Genomic DNA, 26,725 nt, shown 5'->3' with positions numbered 1-26,725 from the left:
CGGCATTCCGACCTCACGTTCCAGAGCGTTTTGTCATCCCACAAACATTCCCGACCCGGCGGCTCCTGTTCCCTTCGCATCCGCTCTCGTGTAAACAGGAATAAGTATTTACCGCAGAAATGCCCGACACGGTGTTGACAATGTTTCACAAAAAGACAGTAGCGGTGTGTGTGGGTGGGTGGGTGTGGAAGTCGGTGCATCACATTGTCGACACAACAGGTTCTGACTAGAACTCACCATGTTTCCTCATCACCCGGAAGTCTAGCACTGCTGGAAGATCTGATCTGAAACACACAACATTTTAACGTTTAGTCGTTTGAGACAATACTCACAAGGATATATTCTTTATCCTCTGGGAAAAACAACTAATATTACTGCAGCTTACTGAGCACTTGTGACCGTCATATATCATACAGACCAAGAGATTCACACCAGAAGGGGCTACACAATGAATGCATGAAACCATGATCATTTAGGGATTCATGAATTTCAAATTGAGAGGACTTAATATGCAAGTGTGGTCATGGAATGACTCAAACTCGTAAGTCAAGGTACCACTGTATTCTATTTTCCCTGGTTTTGAGCGTTCTAATGTAATTGTAATTGGTTGCTCCACCACCATTTTTTTCCCAATTAAAAGTAGTATATCTTCCAAGAATGGCAAATCAACTCGTGCGCAGCCTACGCTAAGATCGCATTAGCTCTTACCGTGCCCAAGGCACCGGCTGCGCCCCTGTCCTTGTCCTTGCCACTGACATCCGGGAGGAAAGCATGACTCAGCAGGTTGTACCATGTAGTTCTCCTCTCCTCCGAACAGTTAACGTCAGCCAGGCTGATCTGGGCTCCCGCCTGTGAAGGGAGGGGGGGGCAAAAAAAAAAAAATACAAATGCTTTTTATACTGAATATAAAACTAACAAGGTTTTCTGTGGGTACTCCGGCTACCTCCCGACAGTGGTGGGCTGTCGGAGGACACGACAGGACTCACCAGACAGTGTTCGTGGCCCGACTTGCTCGTGTCACACACGTCCACCCTCAATGTCTTCTGCCGCAGTGCACTGTGGGACAACTGCACGCCGAACACCTCGTTGAAGTCCACGACGTCCTGTGGCAGGTAGGCGCTTGTTCGGAACAGGCAGCGGGTCGTTTCCACGCAGGGGAGCACCGCCACGCGAACGTGCCTGCGTGTAGCGTCACGCGTTAGCTTTTTCAGCGACGCAGGAAATTACGTGCCAAGAACCCATTGAAACTACTACTGCTTTGGTACATTTTCTCATCTGGCGGAAGACAGAGGGCACTGCAGTTTGACAGCCGCATGACGGAGACAGTGAACCGCAGGTCCCGCGGCTCGTAGCGGAAGCCAAGCTGCACCTGAGCGCAGCCCAGAGGCAGCCTCTCCTCATCAGAGGCCAGGAGGAGGTCAGCAGGGAGGCCCGGCCTGGTGGAAACACAAACATAACACATAAACACTAATTTTTTTTTTTTTTTAAAAGAATCCTGACATAACACATTTTAAAGGAGACATATTATGGCAAATTCACTTTTTATTGCTTGTATACAAACAGATACGTCTCTGGAGTGCCTGCCTATCCATGAAGTGTGAAATGAACCAAATAAATCTTTTAACTGGTTAGCAATAACTGATATAGTGTATGAACTACTAAAACGACCTGAATTAAGCTAAACAAGTAATGTGTATAAATAATGCAGAATGTCGCCTTTAAAGCACATAAGGGTGGTTTGGTATTAGTACCTGCGCTCAGAGGGTTCATACACGCCACTGTCACCAGCGACAGACTCGTCAGACACAGCCGAGATCACTCCCATCTTCTTTGGCCCCGCTGTCGTCACTTGCAACTCTGGAGCTGAAAGCGTGAAAAAAGGTGATTGAGTGATTGTACCGACAGATTAAAAGCGTACAGGCCGTTTTGCTTGAAAAGATAGATAATGTATTTAAATGGAGTCTCAACTATATCGCAGCTTTTTAAACGATTGGTTTTTATGGGTGTAAAGTATACAGGCAGGTCGAATTTAGAGTTGCGCACCTTCAGCGTACTACTAATGCGTTGTACATACCAGGAAGAACTGAGCGCTATCAGAAGTAGATGCAACGTAATTAAAAGCAATCTGAAGAGGCGGGGAAGGTGCCCTGCTATTGCAGTAATAGTCATTTCCTATAGCGCAAGGAGAATATACAGTAAGCCTGTGAGTAATGCTGTACTGTATGGTTTGGGTGAACATTTTGGTATTTAACTATAGTATGTATATATTTTTTTTGTTGAATGTGATGCTGCTCTGTGTGTGTTTAACTAGAAATTGTTTGACATTTTTCGAATTAACAAATTCTTTGCATATTTCCATTAGCCCATCTTTGGCGTTTCAAATTATATTTGCATTAAGCTATCAGACGTTCATTATTATAAGGTTTGGATGAAGATTTTGGTGTTTAGATATACAATATTTAATTCTATTTTGTTTTATGTGTCAGTTTTACAGTAAACTTGAAATGGGAGTGAAAATCAGCTTGAAGCAAGCACACTTTGCATCTTTGGAGAACTGTGCGAGTGAGCGTCTTCTTTTCATTTCCTCAAAGTGACGTTATACGACAGTCTCCCATTTCTTCACAGCGAGAGACTGAACACAGGCCCTAAGAAATACTTTGAAAAGTGTGTTAAAATAAGTTCAAATGTCTTTTAAGGAGGTGTTTAATGTTGGATTTATCTTACCCAACAGGAGGTTTTAAAAAAAAAAAAAAAGAAAAGAAAAACTTTTTATATGGTCTCTCTCTGTTTTGGGGTGGGTCTGGCACGTATCCCCTGCGATAAATACAGGTTCACTGGTCAAGCGTTTTACCTTTCAGCTCCTCAGCCAGCACACAACTGCATTTCTGCTTCTCCTCCAGCCCACTGGGGGCGCCGCGCTCCTCCTGCTGCTGCTGCTCCTGGGAGTCCAGCCTGAGGTCCAGCTCCGTTAGTCTGCTCTGAAGCTCCAGATCCAGGCTCAACCCGGCAGTCCCCGCTTGGCGGGCAAAGGTCTCCCCGGACAGGAAAGTAATGTCCGTGACCAGCGGTGAGCACGGCGGCGAGAGCGAGGAAAGCGACGAGCGCGGTGACAAAGAGCTCATGGAGCGAGGGGTCTCTGAGAGTCTGAGTGCTTGAATCCTGGATGGTCCCACCTCTCCTCCAGAAACTCCTACCACACCCTTGTTAGTGTCTCCACCCAGCCCTGGTGTTTGGCCTTCGGGCCTTTCGGCATCCCTTTCGTCACCGCCCGTCACCACTTCGTGTTCATGTATGGTGGTGATGGAGTTGGAGGGCCGGTAGCCCACCTGGCCGCCCTCTTGCAGGAGGCTGTCTAGCTTGTTCTGAAAGTCAGGGTCGGCCAGCTCCGGCTGCTCCAGGTAGATGTCGGTGAAACTGAGGGAGGAGGTGGAGCCCAGGCTGGAGGTGGTGGCCAGCGAGCCGCGGCTCGAGGTTAGTGAACCTCGACTGCTGCCGGACGAACACGACAACGTGCTGGCGGATAGGCTGCATGAGACACACACAATGAATATAATGTTGCATACAATATCACACAGTGTTTTCTGCAGGTGGCAACAGAGAGACTGAAAGAGTCACAGAAAGGCATAGCAGTGGACTTCCTTGGATAGTTTTATGGTTCGAATACCTGTTGTGAGTTCTCGTCTTCAGCTGCTTGTTAGAGAACAGCAAGTTGTAGACGTTCAAAAGTTTAAACAAGGTCAAATTTTGTTCACCTGTACCGCTTATAGTGCATTATTCCTGAGATTTCACCCAAAAAAAGAGAATATCACTAACCTTTTGTGAGTAGTATATATGAAAAAAAATGTGGGAATGACTATTTAATATGTGCATAGAAATATATTGCGTAAATTGGACATTGCTTGCCCCCACTATGTTGCTACGCCAACCGCAATTTAATATTGACTGATTGGGTAAAAAATTATATATATATATCAAAATAAGTAAAATAAAGCCAGCAGAAGAAGTTGTATTTTTTTATTTAGTGGGCACCATACAGGTGAAACGGCACTTGCTGTTACAACTACAGCCTATAGGTGGGGCCAGAGCAACATGACTTAAGAGTGGCGGAGTCTTACTTAAAGTTCCTTTTCTTCTTCCAATAAGACTTATTATTACGTATGAAATAAATGGATATTTGAAACATATCTTCATTCATATTTGGCTGCACTATCGGTTGGCACATCTGCCTCATTGTTCTGAGGTCTTGGCTTCGAATTTTGCTTCCATCTTTATGAAGTGGAGTTGGCATGTTCACCCAGTGCTGGCATGGGTTTTCTCCATGTACTCCGGCTTCCTCTTACATTCCAAACACCTGCTGGTTTGGTTCAAAGAAGACTTTAAATTGTCCATAGGTGTAAATATGAGTGTGAATGGTTGTTTCTATGTTCCCTGCCATTGTCTGGCGACCAGTCCAATGTGTACTTGTCTTGCCCAAAGTCAGCTGGTATATTTGCCACCTCACCAGCGACCCTAATGAGGACACGTGGTATAGGAAATGGATGGAAATTAATATTTGAGAAAGTTTGGAAGCCATTGGAAATGAGGCTATAGGGGCTTTCCTCCTCATCACCTCAACGCCTATGTTAGCTCTTCCGTGTAGATGTTCTAAACTATGTGCATTATTTTTTCCATCAAAAACTCTCTCGGGGGAACCGACCTTTTGAGCTGAGTATGTAACGACGTGGCCAGTCGTACCAACTCCTCCAGCTCCCTGACCAGCTTGTTCCTCCTGCAGTGTAGTCGCAGCCTGGAAACGACAAAACAATTCATTTACTAAAATGTTTGCTGATGCACAAACCCCATGAGGACTAATGCAAACAGTCAAGATGTCGCGCTACTATCAGTGACTGCTTCTGTGTTGGAGTGATAGTGGTGTCATCTGATTGCAGTTGTGGCGCTTTGTTTTGCGGAGAGGTGGCCATTGACAGCTGGTCACATGAAACGGGCCAAAGAGAGGAAGCCTTTGATCGGGTTACGGAGCAGCTCCGCGTGGCTCACAACTACCTTCACTTTCTACTAATTCACTAGTAGTACCTGCTTTCACATCAAGATCTGAACTGAAAAGTGGTTTTAAAACAATAAAAATATTTTATATAATATATTTCTATTGTGGTTGAAGATACTATTGTAAAACTCAAATTGTATCCAAGGAGCATTAAATTACCCTCAACGCCCAGTTCATTCTTATAAATTCCCATGGAAATGTATGCAAAATTCCCCAATTTAACTTCGCATGGAAATTTCAGAATTTTTTTTCACCCCTTTGCAAGCCTAGTGACAACACAAGTACTGTATATATGCATCATTTTCTTGAAGATCAGTGGTTCATAACCACTGTGCCTCGGTACATTAGTGTGTTGTGAAAGATCAGGTGTGCTGCGGAGAACAAGTCTTCCTTGATTGGTCGGAAAAGTTTTATTTACTGTACTTACTACAGAAAATGTATCTTTGTTCGTCTATGTTTGCCAGTGACACAGAGTGACAGCAGAACGATAAAATGCTCTTCCACTAGATGACAGAAGGTACAATTAACCCGTGAATCCACCTGTCAGCATGACTAGCATGAAGGCTTAAAAAAAAAAAAAAAAAAAAAAAAAAAAAAAAAATCACATTTGTGAGTAATTTGAGACGAGATCCTCAGTTTAAACTGTGCACAATGTTACGGTGGCTTAAACTTTTGTTTTATCTAGTACTTTTGTAACTACAGTTCAGATGTATTTAACTTTGAAGTTCAATATGTTTGCATTTAATCATTTTTTGTTTTCAAACATTTATTTAGGTAGAATTCTACTGTATTTAACTTTTATGTGCTAATTGAATCACTATTTAATTACAGTTTTTGTTTTCCTACATTTAAAAGCAGAGTTAATGCTCAAATTGTGCATAATGTTACAGTGGTTTATAAATACACTTTTTTAGGAATAAAACTTCTGCCTCATATTTGAAAAACTAGGCTTACTAAGATACTGTACTTTAATTTTGGTCATGATGGTGGTACTTGGGATACCCAAGTACTTTTTGAGGTGGTTCTTGGTGTAAAACCTAAAAAGAACTATTGATCGAAGAAAATCTATAGCAAGACAATGTGTTTATTTTTTTTCTTCCATGTTTATTACTGTGGTTGTAGCAAGTAGAACATTGGGTGGAGATCGATTGGATCTCAATGGATTGTGCGAGTGTACCTAATGTGTCTGTATATTTGTGAACGTGAGCACCCGAGTGCGGCGCACAAGAGGCTCTTTTGTGAGTGTCTCGTGTTACGGCAACAGGAGACGAGGCACAAAGCGAGTTTGAGCTTAGGAAGGGTCCAACCTGAACAACAGGAGTCCTGTTAAGAGTGGAAGGGGGGCGGGGGGGCTGTAATTTGCGATAAGGATCGCAGAGGTTTGACGTCACACATGGTCAAAGGACAATTGAAGGTCATTTGTTTTTGGACACCTCGCAGTAACCTTCATCGTGACCGTTTTTGTGTATAGAATAAGCTAGTGATGAAATTTACCATATATATTACAGACACCTTCTGAAAAGGTTTTTGTTGTATTCTTCACCGAGCTGTTGGGGAACTTTCCTAAATCAAATTCACTGCATGTAGCACCATTAAAGTGTACACAGTGCTTCACAACTACAATTCAGCTTATTTCTCTGTGGAGTCGTAACTGCCCGGCCTCGTAACCGGTTGCCTGGCAACACTCTCCCTTGCAGGAGAAGGCACAGTTACACATAATTTCTTTACAAGAAGAAACTGCTTTTTTGTTGTTGTTGTTTTTTTAGTTACGACGGATGCAACTATATCAAAAACACTGAATAGGCTTATCATATTTTGTTATGTTACAGCCTTATTCCAAATGTTATTCAATCTCTGGAGAGATCTGAAAATGGCCATTCACCAACGCTCCCATTCCAACCTGACGGAGCTTGAGAGGTGCTACGAGGAGGAAGAGGCGAAACTGAGGTGGTGTGAGAAGCTTGTGGCCATATTCAAAAACACTTCAGGATGCAAGTGCTGTCCAAAGCGTATCAACAAAGTATTATCTGTGAAAACGTACGCTGCTCACAAACAGCTAGGGATATTTGGCTTTCAGGTGAAATTTCATGATGAATCTAAAATGCACTACTACTTTTACAAGTGAATTTAATTTTACATACTGTAAACTTATGTGTCAAACTGTTCAATGTTTCAGTACTTTTTGCACAACTTGCTGTTCTCGAAGAAGGAGCTGAATGCCAAAATTCATAACAGGTGTTTAATCTATGAATGAACCGATACATTTCCTGGTTCAATTAGAACTGGTATTGGAATAGTCCTCTTCATCATGCTTTCACCCAAAAGCCCAATAACTAACTTTTATTGAGAAAAATGAATTTAAGGTATTCCACTTTGGACTAAGGCTGTGACATAACAAAATGCGGAAAAAGTGAAGTCCTATGAATTCTAACCCACTAATGGGACATTGGGGACAAAGGTTATATTAACAGACGAAGAGGCCAGCATCTACCTTTCAGTCAGAGCCTTGCTCTGGTTGTCCCTGGCGGCCTGCAGGTCTCTCTCCAGACGCTTCTTCTCCGTCTCCAGCTTCTGGGCGTCGTTGGGCTCCAGGCGCTGTCGCGGCCGCACGTACTGCAGCTCCTTCAGCAGCTCCTCCTTTTCGTTGATGAGGATGAGGCGGTCGCGCTCCGGGTCCAGCAGGCCCGGCCACGCCTCGCTGTCCAGCTTGGCGATCTGCACCTCAATGGTGGCGATCCTGGCGGGCGTCAGGAAGGATGAGGACGAGGGGCCGAGGTGGCGAAAACAGGCAAATCGCACGAACACACGGATCATGTCCTACCTTTGCTTGGCCTCCTCGTACTTCAGACTCAGACGGACTTTCTCTGCCAGTTTGTTGGAGTTATTCACGTACTGCGCACACACAGAAAGCAGCGTCACAGAAGGGCTTTTCTCATTGGTTCTGTCGCTGTTTCGCGACTGGGACTCACCTCGGCGGGGATGTCGGTCTGGGATCCGGCGTCAGAGTACAGTCGGGGGATGGACAGCTCTGAGTTGGCCAGCGAGCGACTGCTGCCCCACAGATCCTGCTGCGAGCCCGAGTCCAGCTGGAAAGCATCCTTTAGAACCGCCAGTTTCTGCGTAGAGAAAACAAAAGTTACACAAAAAGATTTGTGGAAAATATACTTAGATCACAACACTACTTCTTGTAGCACTTCAGCTACATATATTGCCTTACTGATCAACTAAAGCAGGGTACACACAGACCTAATCAAAGTCAGCAGAGGCCCAATTGTCAGATGCCTCTAAAAGGTTATTCTGAGCGTTCAAAGTGATTTTTTCCCTCCCTAATCTGCTCGGAAGACTGTCAGGGCTGACAATTATAAATGTTAAAGTGTGCTACACACACACAGGTCTATTTGAGCATTTTTCCGATCAGATTCTGCTGTGCGATTATCCTGTGGCGTTGGGTGCGTGACGTTTCCCCCCCGATCTATTCAGAAAACGGTCGAGACCGACAATCGTAGATGACCTGTTCAATAATTACGATGGCAACTCCATGTGTGGTCAAAGTGGTGCGACCGAATCATTCCCCACAATAAAAATGACTCGGAAAAAAAAATCTACCACCGCAATGTCGTTACCAGATATGCTAAAGGTTGACTAGTATTTTTTGTTCTTCTTTGTATTTTTCGACTGTCCGGATGCCCTGTGGCACCTGAAGGAGACTTACTAATTGTCGTTATATGCGTGTGCTGTGCTAAGTTAGTCATCTTGAGTACACCACACACCATAGCACACAGAAGTCGATTATTTTTTTTTTCCACATCATATCTAGATGTTAAGATGTTAAAAATAGGTATGTGTGTACCCTGGTTAAGAAACGTAAAAAATGAGGAAGAACTTCCATCACATGCACTATTTTTTAAATCACGTTATATTAACAGTTACCATGATGTGTATGAATGGTTCCAATGACCCCACCAGACGCACGAACACAAACGCACACAAACACGCACACACACACACACAGGAGCAGAGTGAGCCGTCAGCTGTAGATGATCACAAAGGGGGGACGGTGAAGGCGGAAAGTGAGGAGAGGTGTCCACAACTAGTGAGTTCATTCATACATTCACAAGTAAACTATATGGTCCATTTTATAAAAAACTCCTATATCGTGACATGATGAATGATTCCTAACACAGTCGCTGAATTCGGAATCTTTCACTCATTCCCTACTCCCTAAATAGGGATTTTGAGGGGACTTTTTAGTGAACTATATAGTACATGGCAAATAACAGTGCTTTCCAACCTGCATGAGTTCTTGTTTCTCCTTCTCGCCGGCACTGATGGTGTCTCGGATGGAGCGCACCTCGCTGAGGATGGCCTGCGCCTCCTGCAATTTGAAGCCATATGGACTGCTGGACACTTTCAGGTCAATCCTGCGGGGAAGGAAGCGGAGTTTTGTTTGCTCACTGTGGTTCATTTGTCTTTCAAAGTGGAAAGCGCATTTATTAGATATCCTTGATATCCATATCTTAAACTCTACCAGTACACTCTTTGTGCTCACTAATGAGACAATTCCGAATCAGAATCATCTTTATTTGCCAAGTATGCCCAAAAAACACACAAGGAATTTGTCTTCGGTAATTGGAGCCGCTCTAGTACGACAACGGTATGCCGAAGTATTGCTACTAGTGAGGGTACTAGTACATGGCCCTTAAGCTGGATCTCAGGGATTTTGAATAACTGCTCAAATGGTCACTAGTCAGACAGTTCAGTTCCATTGTGGCTAACAACTAATGTTTTTCCCCAACTTTTCCTCTTTTCCACGACTGTATAAAATGTCTGCACACTAGTAGAACAACTACATGTAACTAGTGGGGCAAAACTCTTAGCGGGCAGATACCGGATAAATGGTAAACCAGCTTTCCATATTATTTCACTCTGCATGTTTCTCATCAACAAGGAGATGGAGCGTTGAGCGGCGCTACGGCAAATAGCCACCGGGGGCAGCCAAGTGTATATGGTAATGAAGTCATGCCTACATCACGACAACAGGTCCTTCCACATTCTTCAGGGAGGGAGGAGGCGCAGGGAGAAAGGGAGCGAGAGGGAGAGAGACCTACACGGAGAATGAGGAAGCGAAACGAGGGGAGAGAAGACGGTAATCCTCTTTAAGTGCTTCTCAAACATGGCAGAGCGGGTACAGATTCAGGAGTCCTAGATACAACTAAAAGTGCTTTAGGGTAACATTTCACATTAAGCACACCAGACTTGTGTCACATTAAGTCAAATTACATTGGTTGTTGAACATTTTACAGAAGAGTTCCTATGTAATTTCCAATTCAACAAGAGAGCAGGCGTTAAGGAATACTATAAAGTGTTTTTAGTTTAAGTGTGTTCAAAGCATGTGAAAAGGGTAAAACTATGTATTATAATAATAATAATAACAAAATCAACATACTTGCCAACATGAGCTTAGCCTATTGCTATGCCTTATCACCCGTGATAAACAGGGGTACAATTCATTAACCAATTATTTAATAAAATAAAATGTTCTATGAATATTTACAATTGTTTATTTTAGAAACCCATCCATCCATTTACTGTACTGCTTATCCTCACTAGGATCGCAGGTGCGCTGAAATCTAGCCAAGCTAACTTGGGGCGAGAGGTAGGGCTGCAGCTATCAAACATTTTTTAGAATTGATTATTCTACCAATTATCCCATCAATTAATCACATAAAAAGTGATTTTATGTTATTCAACAAACTGTGCATGTGAGGTACAGGTATTATTGTTGCACACATGGGGGTCGCCATCCTCACGTTCCACAGTATAATATCTGTGACTTTCAGTGTGTGTGGCTTTAAGAGGCATGACCTGGATTGGTGAGTGACATGGGTGTCAGTGAATGACAGTGTAGAGTTGGCTGTTTTGAGCTCAGGTTAGCAGCTGGCTGTTAACTGGCTAACCGTAACTCAGTCTACGTACTGTTGAGTGCCTGAGCGTCACTTGCGGCCATAGCAGCGCGTGTATGAATGTGCCTATTACGTGTTTATTCTGTTACCGTTTGTTCAATAAAACCATGAAAATTGCACCAGCAGTTGTCTAGCCCTGACCACTCGTGGTGGCATTAAAATACATTATAATTAGCAGTGGTCGGCTACATTAAATTAGCTAACATCACCATCTTGTGTTGGCGATCGTATATAAAAAAATCGTAATTTATATTTAGACATTTTTTTCTATGTGACTTCTACTTCAACAAACAAGGGTTCCCACGCATTCTCGCTGGGCCCCAAAAATTTAAAAACGAGTCAAATATTTAGCTTATCAGGAAGCGGGCGGCCGCATTCCACCCCTAAGCCTATTTTGTATTTGCGCAAGTAGCGATAGGTCACAGAGCGCCGTCCGATGACTGTAACAGAAGGGGGGGGGGGGTGTCACGCAGGAATGTTGTTCAACCGCTCAGCTACTCATTAATCCTCCTGTGACACTCTCACTTGCGCGGGCGAGAGAGGGAGCAAGGAGCGAACATTCCTGTTCCCTTTCAGCTCGGACTGACAGCTGATTTGCTGGAGAGAGGAAAAAAAAGTGGATTTCAAAAACACACGCAAAACAAAAGATGTGAACGATAGTGACGGTCTGGAATTAAAACTAAGGGAAGAATGAATGCCTTTCGCCGCCAACGGCTTGACTGATGACTGTTGCACCTTGCGTTTGTAGTCCACTGACTCTACTCAGCTGGTGTTTTGATAGAGGAGTCCGTGTTTAATGGCGGCGTGGAATGCGCGATAAATGCTGAAGCAATAACGGAGGCGATAAGGAGACGTTTACTGCGCCCCAGAATGATGATGTTTGTACAAATGTCTTATTCTAACGAGCAACACAGCGGAGGGAATCTGACATGAATATACATTGGCTTTTCGGACTCTGACGCGAGACGGCTTACTCTTTGAGGGTCTCAAAGCCTTGTTCTTTGTACTGCAGCTCCTGTTTCATACAGGCCAGGTCCCGCTTCAGCTTGTTGACCTGAGACAGACACATGAAATGGAGGATAGAGTAGAATATAATGGAATAAAAAGCCTTCATTGTCATTGCACGGAGCGAAAAGAATTGGGGTGCGACTCTAAGTTCATAAAACAATAGTGTTGTTCAATAAACACTATAATGAAAAAAAAGAAGAATTTTTGTTACAATTACCGTATCATCTATGCTAATTTCCATGCACGTGTCTGTAGCGTTTCGCATTATATGCTAGCGTTAAGGTGGCAGAGAATTGGAAATTACATGGTTCGGTTGAACATTTTGGTATTTAAATATACAATGCTTAATTCTCTTTTGTTCAGTGTCATTTACAGTTAACTTCAACTGGGAGAATTTTTTATTTTTTTTATATGGTATAACAGGATTGCCGATTTTCATCCATCGCGGGTGTGTCTGGAACGTATCCCCCGTGATAAACGAGCGTTGATTGTATATCCATTGCATGATCAATAATCAAATGACAGTCGTGGTGTGTGTTCCATTCAACATTATCTTTGTGACTTACGTAAAATGTGACGACGATGAATGGTTATTTCAGTCGCAGAACCCAACCCAAACCATGAGACAAAATTGTCCAATTTTATAATTATAGGAAATCGCGCAGAGTGATGACTCAAGCTTGTGGTTACGAGTACTACTAGCGAGCGTTAGGTAAGTGTGACGTACTACATGTAAGATCCTAGATTGCATGCGTGTCTGGCGTGACGGTGATGTAAATACGAAAGTTTGTGTGAGGTCCTCTTACCCGACTTTTGGCTGTGGCTATTTCTGCTTTGAGGATATCTGGATCGTACTTGCTGGAGGTGGACGTTCTGGAATTCACTGAAATGGAAAGCCGGAAAAACAACCACATTTTGTCAAAAACCTCCCATTTTTCTTGTTACGGTTCAACAGCTTCATAACAGCATTCGCTGTGGGAAACACACATTTACAGTCAATGGCTCAATTATTTCACTTCTGCAAGACACTGCAAAAACCAAGGCACATCGAAAGCATCGGTCGGAACCAGCCGCGCCAACAAGCAATGACAAAGGAGGAGAATGGGAGTTGCTCATATTTACTTCCACTGTCCTCAATAGGGCTGCGGGATGAGCTGGAGCCTACGCCAGCTGACTTAGGGCAAGATTTCCTCATACACCCTGAACTGGTCACCAGCCAATGTTAGAGCATGGGTGTTTATTTTCTAGCCCATTCTGGTGGACCAATGAGTGACTAGTAGTGTTTTTTTGTCACTCAAAGCTTGATTGGAACCTCAGTTGACTAAGAACAAGAAAACGGCGCAATTCTACTCGACCAGTGAGTGACCAGCAGTGGATTTTCTCATTACAACGGCGTGACACTTACAGCTAGTTTGCGACGTGGACTTGTCCCGCCAGGTGTTGTTGAGTTGCAGGTACTCCTGCTGCGCCAGACGGAGCCTCTGCTCCTTCACCTGGTAGATCTCCTTCTGGGCGCTGAGGGCATCGCGGGCCACGGCCAGGTATTCCCGCAGCATGGCCTCCTGCTCCCGCTGCCACTGGGCCCGCGGGTCCTCCAGCTGGGTGCTCTCTAGGAGGAACGATTTGAGATCAGATCACAGATCAGCTCGCTAAAAGATCACATTCAAATGTATTTTACTTCAAAGTTAAATACAACTGAACTGTACTTAACAAATGTTCTGTACTGGATTAAAAAAAGGTTAAGCCGCTGTAATAGTAGGCACATTTGGATCATTTTAATTCAGTGGTTCTTTTGCCACTAGAGGTAGCCTGCATACCACACTTTTAAAATGATTACACAATGCAAAAGGTTCATAGAAACTTACTGGTGTTGTGGTCGACATAGTACGCCCCGACCACAGGGTCGAATGCCTCTTCCCAACCGACTGGCAGCTCATCTCCGATACAGTCGGCAAACGTCAGAGGCTTCGTCTGCCTGCGGCGGGGAAAGAAAACAGTGCTTGTTGTTGAAATCCTTTCTGAGATGTGGCTGGTTTTACACTGCAGGACCAAGTACCCCATTCCGATTCAACGCCTACAGTGAACGGGAGACGATCGTGTAACATCACTTTGATGAAACGACAATGAGCTTCTCTTTCTCGCACAGTTCACCAAAATGTTTAACCACACCATATAAAAACAAAAGCCTGCTAGCTTAATGATAACATAATGCAAAACGGCATAGGCGACTAACAGAAGTTAGCATCAATGTTACGGTAATTATAAACCTTCAAACAACTGCTACTTTAACACACGGAGCAGCAAAACATACAATCAGAACATACAACACACTCACAACCATATACTGTAATTTTTGGCTCCATAGGAACAACAACTATTACTGGAGACAGTCGGAGTAAGTTGCAGGCCTTCTCGACCTCTTCTTCTTGCTTTAATTACGGTCCATCTCTCCCACTGGACCTCAGTGCTTCCACGGCATGTTGCGGCACAATGTGGTACTACACCTAAGGCGCACAACACTTAAAATTGGACTTGAGTAATGATTGAAAAAAAAATTAACACTAAAGTGTTTGTATGTAGAAATAAAATATATATTTTTTTTTAAAACAGAGTCACTGCTGGTGTAGTGGCACACTCGCCTGACTTTGGTGCGGGCAGCATGGGTTCAGTTCCCACTCAGTGACGGTGTGAATGTGTGTGCGAATGTGCCCTGTGACTGACTGGCAACCAGTTCAGGGTGTAGTCCGCCTTTCGCCCGAAGTCAGCTGAGATAGGCACCAGTGTCCCGCGACCCTAACCAGGATATGTGGTGTTGAAAATGGATGGATGGATGGATGGATGGATGTTTAAAACATAAAATCGGCCAGCCCTAGGTTTATTTGGCGAGGGCTAACTTTGCCCCCATTGATTTAAATGAGGGTAACTCCACATTACTCTCTCCTAGCTACAGTCAGCAATTATTTTTGCTTATTTCATGTACTGTAGCATATTTAGACCATATTTCCTGGCCTATGTTTTCATTGTATTTGAAATTTACAGCAGTTGTTTTTAACGCGTTTGTGTTATTTGGGCAGGCGCAGCTGTTGACATTGGCGTGGTATAGCCGCGTGTTTATGTTGCACCAGCACTGACATATATCTGATAGACATCGAATTGTTAGCCACAATTTGAAAGAGGCCTGATTCCGATCTTAAGATACCTGATTTCATGCATTTGTTCTCTCGTTACGCTACTTGACGCACATCCCGATTGTGTCACTTGAACCATGCGGCGTAGATCCAGCAGATGAGAGGGTCCCCAAACCTTTTAATTCATTACAATTTTCAGGTTAAGTTGTATTATTTTAATTACGACCCTGTTTTCAGACCCGACTGCAACCTGACATTGGGATATCTTAAAGTACATCCATGAGGCGGTGGTGGGGGGGGGTAAAGAGGAGGCAGGGAGGGAGGCGGTTGGCTAGTCTGGTGTTTCAGAGTCCTCTATTCACCTCCAAGATGGGGGAAGAAAAAAAAAAAGTAGAGGGTGGGTGTATTGGGGGGGGGGGTCCCTCCTGCCGACCACAATAGGAGGAAATCGACCCGCGGCATTCCTCGAGCAGCACTAACGCATTGCCTGGAGGTTTCTGGGGCAACCGTCGGCCTTAGTTCTATCCAGTCATTGCAGTCGTGGGGGGGGGGGGGTTACTCAATGATGCTACCATTTTTTTCCTTTTCTTTCTCAAAACTGTGTTTTTATGCGGCGCGGACAGAATTCCTTCCAGAGCTGCGTGAAACATAACTCTGCTTATTTGGACTACAGGAAAAAAAACTATTTCTTGCGTAATACATGAGTAGAGTGCAAATGAGTCATTTGTTCAGCCAAATTCATTAAATTGCCTTCCAAAATATTTGCAGCAATTGAAAAGTCAATGATGTTTTCATCCCTACATTTGAGTACTGCACATATTGAGGTACTGGTTGTTAACCGATAACTGAGAGTTACAAACTGTTTTGAAAGATAAGGTACTCCTGTTTTACTAAAATATTAAAACCCATTAAAGCAGACACTGTAATTATTTCTTGATTAAGATGTGAAATCATCATGAAAGTCCTCATTGCTGCTCAAAATGCTGAAATGTTGACAGCTCATTAAAATGGAAAGAGGTCAACAGTCTCCATTAAAGAACTTCATAATGCTAGATGGTCTCTTTGCTTTAGTTTTTTATATGGGAGGTGCCATAAAAAATAAATAATAATCAACAACCCTTTGGTTAGCAACAAGACTTATTGAGAGCCACGGCGCCACCGTTTGGGGCGTTGGCTACAAGATGTGGTTTGGACAATTTTTTGCCAATCCGCCAAGTTACTGTATGTGCTCCCTCTTACGTGTTCCATTTAAGAAGTGAGCGGCAGCATTTTGAACTAACTAGTGGAGACGTTTTAGGGAGGACTGGCTGACTCCAAAGTAAAGTGCATTACAGGAATACACCTAGATTACTGTTTCATAGTGCTGCTCTGTCAGGGGGGGAAAAAGTACATGAATGAAATGAGTAATGAGCTTGGTCATGGAACAAATTGAACTCATAAGTCAAGGTATCACTGTACATCCTCAAGTGTACAATTTGTTATGGTGTCTTTTTTGAGAAAGTATTATTGACTTCAACCAGTGGAAACTGATTCCTTGTATGTTTTAACATACTTGGCCAAAAACGATGATTCTGATTAGACTGTAAACGTTTCCATGTGGGGGTGTTTCTTTTCACGCTGCCGTGGCGCTGAATTGTGCCACTTGAGCGGGAAAAAATATGAATTGCGTCACTTGAACCACACAGTATAAATGCAACCTAAGAGACAAGCGGCAGAAAAACAAACAACAAGCCTCGCTGTGGACAGAAAGTGAACTGGGTCCTTTCCACTGATGAATAATAGAAAAAGGGGCCTGGATAAGACCGCCTCAGCTTGGCTCTAAATTTAGCTTCCGGAAAGAGCGACACAGAGGGTTCTGCCAACGGCTGGTTGGCTGGCCGCATCCCCATTATTTGAGTCCCCCTCTCTACACTTTCGCCCACCAAATCCCGTCCTCTAATGGCCGAGCCACGGGTGGGGGCTGACGACCGCTGACCCAAACTTGTGGCTCTCCGCTTCTCTGCAAGTGAAGGGCCAGCTGGTTGCGGCGGCCTGGCCTCCATTTCAATGTCAGTCGCTCAATAGCCACTTGTGGTCCTTCTCACATCCTAACTGCTTCACGGTGCCACTGTACCAAAACAAATCTAATCAGCTGGTTTATGGCATTAGAAAGTGTCTCCAGACTTTTGACTGATACTGTTTATAATGAAATTCTGTAAATCATCAACAAGCTAACAAGCTACAATGTTAACTACGTTTTAATAAAATTGTGCCCTTTTTATGAGGCACTTTTCCAGTCATTGGTTTGCGTGGTTCGTGTTAAACGCGGGAGGAAAGCACCAAACATATTCCAAAATGACTGCAAAATACATACTAGTGAGTTCCAAGGCAAACAACTATGTGGCCGGGCCTTGGCGCGCTAATGCAAACTGACAAAGCGCGCGGCGGAGTGCAAAGGCGCCGAGGCCCGGCTGCATAGCTGAACGCTGAGTCAGGCAGCGGCTGGGGAGAAACGCTCATTTGGCGTTTGAATCGTGTTCGAATCCCTCGTGTCGAGGTCCAACATCCACGCACAAACGACATTTTGTCATGGCTGAGTGGCGTCCAGATAAAAACGGGAATATCAGCAAGAGATCTGCACAACGCTCAAAAGTGGCGACCGTGCCTTATCTGGCTGATAACATTCCTGTGACCTGACGACATGCGTTTGGTGCGTCACTGCGGGCTGGATGGATGATACTGCACACTGAAGAATTTATTTAAGGCCAAGCAGTCAGCCTACACTCACTTGAGTGGCTTTCTTCAAAACAAGCTCAACTCTCTCCATTTCAGTGCTACTACAAAGTAACCAAAAATGAGCTTGAACTATACAAACTGAAAAAAGAGTGACAATAACAATAGAAATGAAAGCCACTGTGACACAGGTTCGGCTTTTATATCGTAAAAGGTATATTTAAATAAAAGGTATAGTTATGTAACCCGGGGAAAAAAATGTGGGGGGAAAAAAACTGTACGATGGTTATCAATCACAGATATACCATTGAAACACCGCTACGTGACGGTATCATTCTCCAAATACTTAAGTAGTCCATTTCGCACACATGGAGCATGCTTCCGGAGCTCAAACTAGCACTTTATAGTCGCCGACTATTTGGCGGCATTTTTCTGCCTCCAGCGGATGACTACCGGTGCAACATGTCGGTCCAGTTAGATAGCGGAAACAATGCTAGCAATGCGAAATATGCCGCTTACCGCTTCCAAGCACTTGTGACCTGCATACCTCTTGTAGCATATGCGGCTTCGCTACCCTCGAGGTAGCTCACTGTTTTGTTTCCTGTACAGTAACATTCGTGTCGAGTGTTACCGTGAACTGTAGTTGATGTCAGATGTGTGTTACAAATTGTAAATGACGCACTGCTTGGAACTCATTTTTAGAAATAACTGTTTGCCATAATATCATTGTCATTTTCACTTTAATGCACTCATGAGACAGGACTTAGATAAGCATATTACGGCTAGACGTTAAAATTGTAATATTGTGAAGGGGGGGGAAAAAATATGCTTTTTATTCAAGAACAAAAGGTATAGTGTTACAAAAATAGGGCTATTATTTTGATAGTGAATGCCAAAATTCCCATGACTGCGAATAAGTGGCGGTCCCTTATATTTTCCATGAAAAACTAAACATAAAATAAATAACAAATAAGCTGAAAATCTGGTCAAAAACAAACATAAATAAGAGGGGGATGAGGTCCCAAAAAAAACATAAGGGGGCATTTCTGCTAATAATAGGGGATAGGTTCCAAAGAATATCCCCAAATAGGTGAATTCACAAATATGTGAGGGTCCACTGTGATCATAATATGACTTTTTGCTATTTTATTCTTGAAGATTTGAAACTTTGTATGAGTATGATAACATTTAAAAAAAAAAAAAAAATCACTATCCTTCTACATTACGTTTTTTTAATATGAATTTGTTGCAATATGAGATTTTTTTTCAAAATACAATGACTTTATTCTCATAACGTTACAACGTGTTATTTAAGATTAAAGCATTTTCTTCTAAAAGAAATAGGTTATTATAGTATGATTAAAACATAATTTATCAAGAAAAAAAACTCAACATTATGACTCCCCCCCACAAAAAATTCCCTCTATTCTTGCAAAACAATTCAAAATATGAACAAAAAAATGTGACTCTTCTTATAAGAGTTTTTTTGTGAAAGAATATCTCATAAGATCATGACTTTTTCTCCAAAAAAAATAACTACTTTATTCTCATAAGATGATATTTTTTTTCTCCAAAAAAATATCTGATTACAAGTCATTTTCTAAAAAAAAAAATAATTGAATTTGATGCTCACAACATTACAATTTTTTAAGTTTTTGATTGCACAATTGCTTTTTTCGTTTTGCATAAAATTATGACTGACAATACAAAGTATGACGTTATTCTCAAAAATAAAATTTGAACGACTACAAAATGTGTTCCTTTAAAAAATATAAATTAACGTAGGACTATGGAGAAGAAAAAAAATTAAACACTCTTTTTAACGCTCCTTTCTTACAAATAGTAAACAACCACTAAAATCCTAGTTTTAACATGGATGTGTGTTGCAGAGGGTTTAAAAGTCGTAAAAGTCGCAAGCATTCAGAAAATAAGTTGTAATTTTGTTGGTTACGTATTACAGTCTGCGGTGCCTGTAACAGTCTGTGGGGCCTCACGCCGAACTTTGAACCCCGTGCACCTTGGCAGGCAGTGAAAGGGATTTTGGATGAATCGGACGCTTGGCCGGCGAGTGCTGCTCGGCCCTTCACGCCGTGTGTTTCAGGAATGTGTGTCTGTGTGTGTCGGTGTGTGTGCGTGTGTGTGTGTGTGTGTGTGTGCGTGCATTTGCGCGTGCACATGCATGTGAAGGACATTTTCCTGTCAATGACACTTTCACTAAACACAGTGGCTAACCTCGTTCGATCTTCTATACGAGTGAAAAACAGACAGTGGCAGCTAAATTGTAACGATAAATTTAATGTTTAAATGCTTTAAGCACAAAAAAAACATACTTAGAGGTGAGCAACTGTGGCCCTAAAATTGCTTGATCAAAATGCATTTATGAATTTGTATTTTATTTTTCATCTCATTAAATAATTTGTTGATTTATTGTAAACGCAAGTTTACAAATATTAAAATAAACATTTTCTATATAATGCACAATCATCAATTTTGTATTTTGTTATATAACTAACTATAATTTAAAAATATATTCCTGCTCCATTCTCACCGAGCATTTTAATTAGTCTTGTAATATTGTTTATTAATTTTATCATTTTTTCCTGAACTTGGTTAGTTAAAATGTATTTATATAATATAATAATATATGTAATATATTTTTATCCATTTAGTTCAGTAAATAATATGTTAATTTATACATTGAAATTTAATTTTACCAATAATTGTATGGCTTTATAAGTAGTCATTTAATTAGTTACATTAATTAAAAATAACACAATTTAAAAATGTACATCCCACTTTTCTCTTTGTCCAAAAATGTGTTAATTAAAATATATGTACTCATTTTATTTGTTCATTTTTCTTGTTTTAAATAATCGGCTAACTTGTTGTAAATGAAACCAATTTCAAAATAGAATTTTAAAAAATTGTAGAATTTAATTAGCAAGAGTACTATCAAAAGTTATTTTTTTTCACCTAATCTATGGATGACCTGACCCAGCTGTCCATTTTTTTTTTTTTTAAATCAAAGTTTGCTCAGGCCTGGCCTAGCATGACAAACACGCACAACTCATTAAAACGTGAGCGGTGTTGGACATTTCCTCAAAGAAAGTTTTGTGGACAACATCAAAGTCAACCTGTTTCTTGATGAAAGAGAAGGGGGGGGAAGGAGAGCCTTGAGTCACGCTGCCATGACGACGAACGTCGGGATTCACGTCAATCACCGCAGCTGAGGGAAAATCATATTTAAAAAAAAAAAAAAAAAAAAAGGGCAGAGCAAAACAAGCCTAAGCCTTCTGAATTCCAGACACAAGGCATGAAAGGGATTTGGTGTCAAAGTCTGAGGGACCAATCCTCCTCGCCATGCGATATTTTTCCACATGTAACGCCGTGCATGTTAAGCCTATTACCAGCGTAGATTTCTACGAGACGCTAACAAGGCGCAGGATGTGTATGACGAGATACTGATATTTTTCTGGAAAAACACTTCACTAGCTACATTAAGTAGAGCAGAAAGTGTCGTCCTGAAAGTATCTCAAAACGCACGCGGCTGGTGGGGCTTCTTCCCGAAAGGTGATGTCAGGCTGGTGATGTGCTATTTGTGTGTAGTATCGGAGAATTTTTACACGTACCGATGTTATACAGATGTACAGTATGGGCACCGGTACGGGTGCAGCATAGCTACTCATTTTTTTAATGTTAAATTGCTTAACATTTAAAGTGTTAATTTTGGAAGTGCAAAAATGGATCGATTAATCGACAATTTGTAAGTTGTCTATGTTTTTTAAATTGATTTAAGACAATTTTGGGTCGCTGAATCCAAAAACGACATCCGTTTCTCTTGTTGAGGTCTTTATGCCACGTTGTTAAGAATGTATTCATCAAATGTTACAAACTTTGCTTATTGTAAATTGAATAATAGACATGGATAAAAGTAAGTGCCTGTAAATTGAATATTATGTCATCATTGTTCAAAACACAGGGCATGAACCACCGTTTATTTGAACCTCTAAAGTGAAAATACCTTCACATGTAAACAAAAACGTACCCATAGTTCAAAAAGACCTGATTGAGCGAAACCAAGGTGATATTTGGCTTCAGCAGCATCAAAATTGCCCTAAATCAACAAAAAGAATCTAAATTTCATGTGGACCAGTGTTATCAAATTAACTGAAAACTACTTTCATAATCGATTAATTGTTCAGAGACCTTGTTGAACTTTGGAAAACAATGATCAACATTTTTACCTTTTTTCTGGCATTTTACGGATCAAAACACTAACTGAATCATAATCCATTTATGTTTGTGCATTTTCTGCGCTGTCAATATGAAATAATGTCCAGTTTTTGAAAAAAAGGGATTGAAATTAAAAGATGATTCATGAATTATTAAAATAATCATTAGTTGCAGCCCAAGTTCATTTATTACGATTCGGTCTACATACGTTTTGATAAAACATCCAAGTGGAAGCACTTGTTTACACATTATCGGTAAAGAAAAAAAAAATTCCATTAATTCTGTGGAAAAAAAACAAAAGCAAAACTCATTTCGAATAATGCCATTGTCATTTGCTTTTTGTATAAGTGAGGTATAAGTCAAAATCGGTTGGTGACATTTGTCAATAAACTACAAAATGTGCTGATTTCAACGTGAAACGTAAACAAAGTCCTTTGATGATCTTTGTCGTTTAAAGAATGAGTGAGTTGAGTGCGTCCTTATCTCGCCAAAGTTATCTGGACTTGGTTCTTTTCTGGCTTCTTTACATCACCGCTCACATCGTCGCTCATACACGTCTCTTGTTATCACTGTTGCTTCTTGCGCTGTACGCTTTTTCGCAGCCAGCGGGCAGAAAATATTTGAATGGCCAAGCTATCCGTGGGTGCCAAATAAACTCACAATCAGTCTCTCTACATTGAATGCGCAATCTCGATTGTTGTGTTGTGACCTAACAGTCATTGCAGTGAGACACATTATGGAAAATGCACGGTTCATTTCTTGTGTTCGACCACGTGTCAGATCCGGTACAATAATCCGCAAGTATAAAGGGGCCACTTGGGGATGAAGTGCTCAGTACTGCCTCCGAGAGTAAAAATACAAGCTATACTTCTACTATCTTCCCGAGCGCTCGCTGATTTTCCTCAAAGTATGGTCGGCCGTTCTCCAAGTGATAGCCGCTCGCCTAGTCCCAACCCCCTAGCTCTGCCCTCTGGTCACCATAGCGACAAAAGCCATACTCTCCATTGGTTGGTGGTGGTAGAGAGCAGTGATAGAACATGACAGCTTAAAAAACGGATTTCCACCAAGAGTATACAGTTTACCGCTGCTGGCAAATCGCAATCGTCAAAATGCTTCATATTTATTACACTGACGATTTTTGACACATTTCAACCACATTTCTCAACCAGTTCAAACCACTCTGTCAAAATGCTTTTTCCATCATGAAACATTTTCCACAAGAAATGCAACCATTCAATTAATGAAGAAATGTAACACATTCACCATTTCTCAACTGATTCCAATCATTCTAACTTCTAAATGTTCATTTCTCAACTTAAAAACGTTGTACAGTCAACAAATGCTGTGGATATGGTAAATGTACACCATGACGGTGCCCAAAGCGCTTCACAGCTGCTCACATTCACCCACTAACGCACACGTTCATCCACCAATGGGCAGCTGCCGCCATGCAAGGCGCCGCCACTTCCACCGGGAAGCAATTTAAGGTTCAGTGTCTTGCCCGTGGACACTTTGGCAGCGGACAGTCGCATCCGGGATTCAAACTGTTGACCCTTTGATCAACTGGACAATCCACTCTACAAACTGTGCCGCATTTTAATGAGAAGATTGACAGGTTTGTGGAAATATTTAACCAATTCACTTCAACTTCACCATTTCTTCTTTAGAATTCCACCAATACAGACATTTTCCACACTCCCCTCTAGCTTGTAATTCATCTGATATTTCCAGTCTGGCATTCCACCTTTCTAATTCATCCTTCAGCATTTCCTCAGAAATTGCACTTTGTACTGACTGCCTCATCACTGATGCTTTTCGGTTCCCAAAAATGGGCCCGCTTCTATTGTGGTAGTCATAGAATAAAATCCATTTTACTACTCCTCCAGCAACCACACAAGTTCGAATGACATTTTTTTTTTTTTTTTTTAAATCCATGTCAGGTCGGCATGCATTCTTCCCCTTTTTACCTGTCTCTGGGATCGAGCCAGCTGGTGTTCTGGTTGATGTGGTCGATATAGTAGACTTTGCCATCAAAGTCTCGGGCTTCTTCCCAACCGTCGGGTAGTGGCAACTCCGTCCTCGGCATGTCAGGCGAGTCTCCATGTAATGAACCGCGACTACTCAAAATCTCGACGAGGGGAAACAATCGCTTTTCTCGGTCATCATATTCGTAAGCACCGGTGTTGTTGGTGGTGGTTGTTGTTATTCCCGATCTGGCGCCGCTTGGCTGCGAATATCCATAATAATAATAATAATAATAATACTGAAGTAATCCAAGCAAGGCTGCTAAAAGTGACGCAGGGGGTAAAACGGTTCCATTTGGATGCACTTGATTTCTCCTGCAATTATGTCGCCATCTTTTACCCCAACTCCTCCAGAAAAAAAAAAAAAAGTTGAGGGCAACTTGGGACGCCAAATTGCCGCGTTGTGCCCCCCTTCCCCTACAACAAATGCTAATGGGGGGGTTCGCCGTCAACGTCTAAAGGGCTCACGGCGAATTCCAAACGCGACGGTTGAGAATAAACTTGCGAAATGTGCGTTTTAAAAAGACTCCGCTCGACGTCCCCGGGCTGCCTCGTCGACTTCTTGGCCACAGGCCACCACCATGTTCGAGCGAGGACCGAGAAGGAACCGCCGAGGTTAGCCCCCCTGACAACCGAACGCGGAGGAGCAAGGGGAGGGGAAAAGAAGTCCGACGGGAGGACGAGGCACCTATCGCTAAACGTTACACAAACGTTTAAATGACGTCTTCCACAGCCGAGGACGTGAAAGGATGCGATGGTGGGTAAAGTGCTCATCCAGTTCCCGGTGTCTTCACTACTAGTCCGTCAACGATCTACATTACCTCAAACCGGATGTGCCCTGCCGTTGTTTCCGGCTTGCGATTCCGGTTTCAAAGTAAAACCTAAAAACGACGTCAAAGGTTTCAAAATAAACTCAAAAATGTGTCTGAACTGCGTCGTCGGTTTATATGTCAAACTAACACTTTTCTATAAATTATTACACTTTAAACGGTAATCTGACCTAAAATAATCATATAAACGGGCAGAGGAACAACTCGGAAGACTGTGAAGTGCTTTTAGCAATCCATTTGCACCATCAAGTGGTCAGTTGAGGAACTGACACTGACCCATGCTCTTGGGTGGACGGGCGGACGAATTGAGATAGATAGATAGTCCGTTGTTCAAATTTCCTCTCAAGTACTTGTACTGCAACACCATCTCAATGTCCTCCTTAATTTAGTGTATTAATTTTTTTCAAATTTGGAATGATGTATATACTGTGTTGGATGTGCTATAAACACACAGAAACAACCCAGGAGTACCATACAGAGGGCATTATAGCGAAGGTATAGTAAAGAAACAAATAACAATGAGTGCACACTTGCAGTTGAAACATCTTTAGGCTCGATTAAACTAAATGACATTTCGGCCCATAAAATGCGCTGAGACACTTATGGAACCTGGAGAGAACAAGCAGGACTAGATGGAGCACTTTAGCTTCACTGTATGTGAAACTCAGGAAGACTTTGGCTTAATATCCACAAAGTAAAACAATTTCTGACAATTTTGAAACACATTTGAAGAATTTGTGTAACTTTTTTGTGTGTTTTATGACATTTTTTGAATTGGTTTAATAATTATACAATTATATTATAAAAACGAAAAAATTAATATACATAAATACTGTATATATTATACAATGTATTTTAAATCATACATTTTTTTTTACTATTCATTATTATTATCATTAATACACTGTTATATAATTTGTATATATTTTCACATTTTAGGAATATATATTTATCAACTATAGATCAAACTATTTCACAATTATAAATTAGGAAATTATCTAAAGCGGTGACTTACACTAATTATTATATTATGAATATAAATATGTTTTGATATATATTTTAATCAAAACTTTAAAATTGTACATCCAGTATACTATATACATTTATAAATGGTCAAATTAAATGTATAAAACTGTATAAGAAAAATGTTATGTCATAAAAATATCTATACTATTTGACTGCATTTATAAATCATTACATGACATTGAATTATAGAAATTTATAGTAGTATAGATTATACAGTGATTTATGATTAAATTACATGTATAAATGTATATGAAAAATCTATTGGATACCATTTTAAAATTATATTTATATGTATCATTTTACTAAGAGTATTAACGACATATGGAATTATACACACACAATATATATTTTATATATATATGTGTGTATATATATATATATATATATATATATATATGCAACACTTTACAGAGTTCCGTTACTTAATCCATATATTATATATACATATACAAAATGTACTTTAAAAGAGATGTATTCGTAAAATATATACTATTCTACAATGTATTTATACATCATAAAATTGTATAAAACGTGCGGAGATGAAAGGTTCGAGTTCAGTCAGTCATGCTGTTTGTATATTATATACAATATATGATTACTTATTACCAGCTTTATCACTCGTTACATATTGATAGATGGTTTTTCAGACCGAGTATTCCTCCTTAATCCGGTGTCTCCGGGTAATTTGAACGCACTTTATGTCGAACGTACCTATCGGAATTCCAGATTTACGCGAAACACTCGAACGTCCCACTGC

At 41.4% G+C, this 26,725-nt stretch overlaps 1 protein-coding gene across 1 annotated transcript in view; it reads right to left on the bottom strand.

Annotated features, from left to right (window-relative positions):
- Positions 1–24,938, bottom strand: part of wwc1 (WW and C2 domain containing 1) — a 32,571-nt gene extending 7,633 nt beyond the window's left edge. Inside the window, exons 1-16 of the mRNA XM_061751201.1 lie at positions 24,056–24,938; positions 13,881–13,990; positions 13,421–13,624; positions 12,822–12,898; positions 11,982–12,061; positions 9,336–9,465; positions 8,014–8,160; positions 7,866–7,936; positions 7,536–7,781; positions 4,697–4,786; positions 2,852–3,525; positions 1,752–1,863; positions 1,266–1,436; positions 987–1,179; positions 709–849; positions 238–284 (exon numbers count right to left, since the gene is read on the bottom strand). Coding sequence (XP_061607185.1) covers positions 238–284; positions 709–849; positions 987–1,179; positions 1,266–1,436; positions 1,752–1,863; positions 2,852–3,525; positions 4,697–4,786; positions 7,536–7,781; positions 7,866–7,936; positions 8,014–8,160; positions 9,336–9,465; positions 11,982–12,061; positions 12,822–12,898; positions 13,421–13,624; positions 13,881–13,990; positions 24,056–24,174 — 2,612 coding nt within the window. The 5' untranslated portion in view covers positions 24,175–24,938. The remainder of the gene's footprint in view (positions 1–237; positions 285–708; positions 850–986; positions 1,180–1,265; positions 1,437–1,751; positions 1,864–2,851; positions 3,526–4,696; positions 4,787–7,535; positions 7,782–7,865; positions 7,937–8,013; positions 8,161–9,335; positions 9,466–11,981; positions 12,062–12,821; positions 12,899–13,420; positions 13,625–13,880; positions 13,991–24,055) is intronic.
- Between the last annotated feature and the right edge of the window lie 1,787 nt (positions 24,939–26,725).

The sequence above is a fragment of the Phyllopteryx taeniolatus genome, chromosome 17 (assembly GCF_024500385.1).
Source record: "Phyllopteryx taeniolatus isolate TA_2022b chromosome 17, UOR_Ptae_1.2, whole genome shotgun sequence".
Taxonomy (NCBI): domain Eukaryota; kingdom Metazoa; phylum Chordata; class Actinopteri; order Syngnathiformes; family Syngnathidae; genus Phyllopteryx; species Phyllopteryx taeniolatus.
Note: the sequence above shows the minus strand (reverse complement) of the source record. Positions and strands in the feature narration are given on the sequence as shown.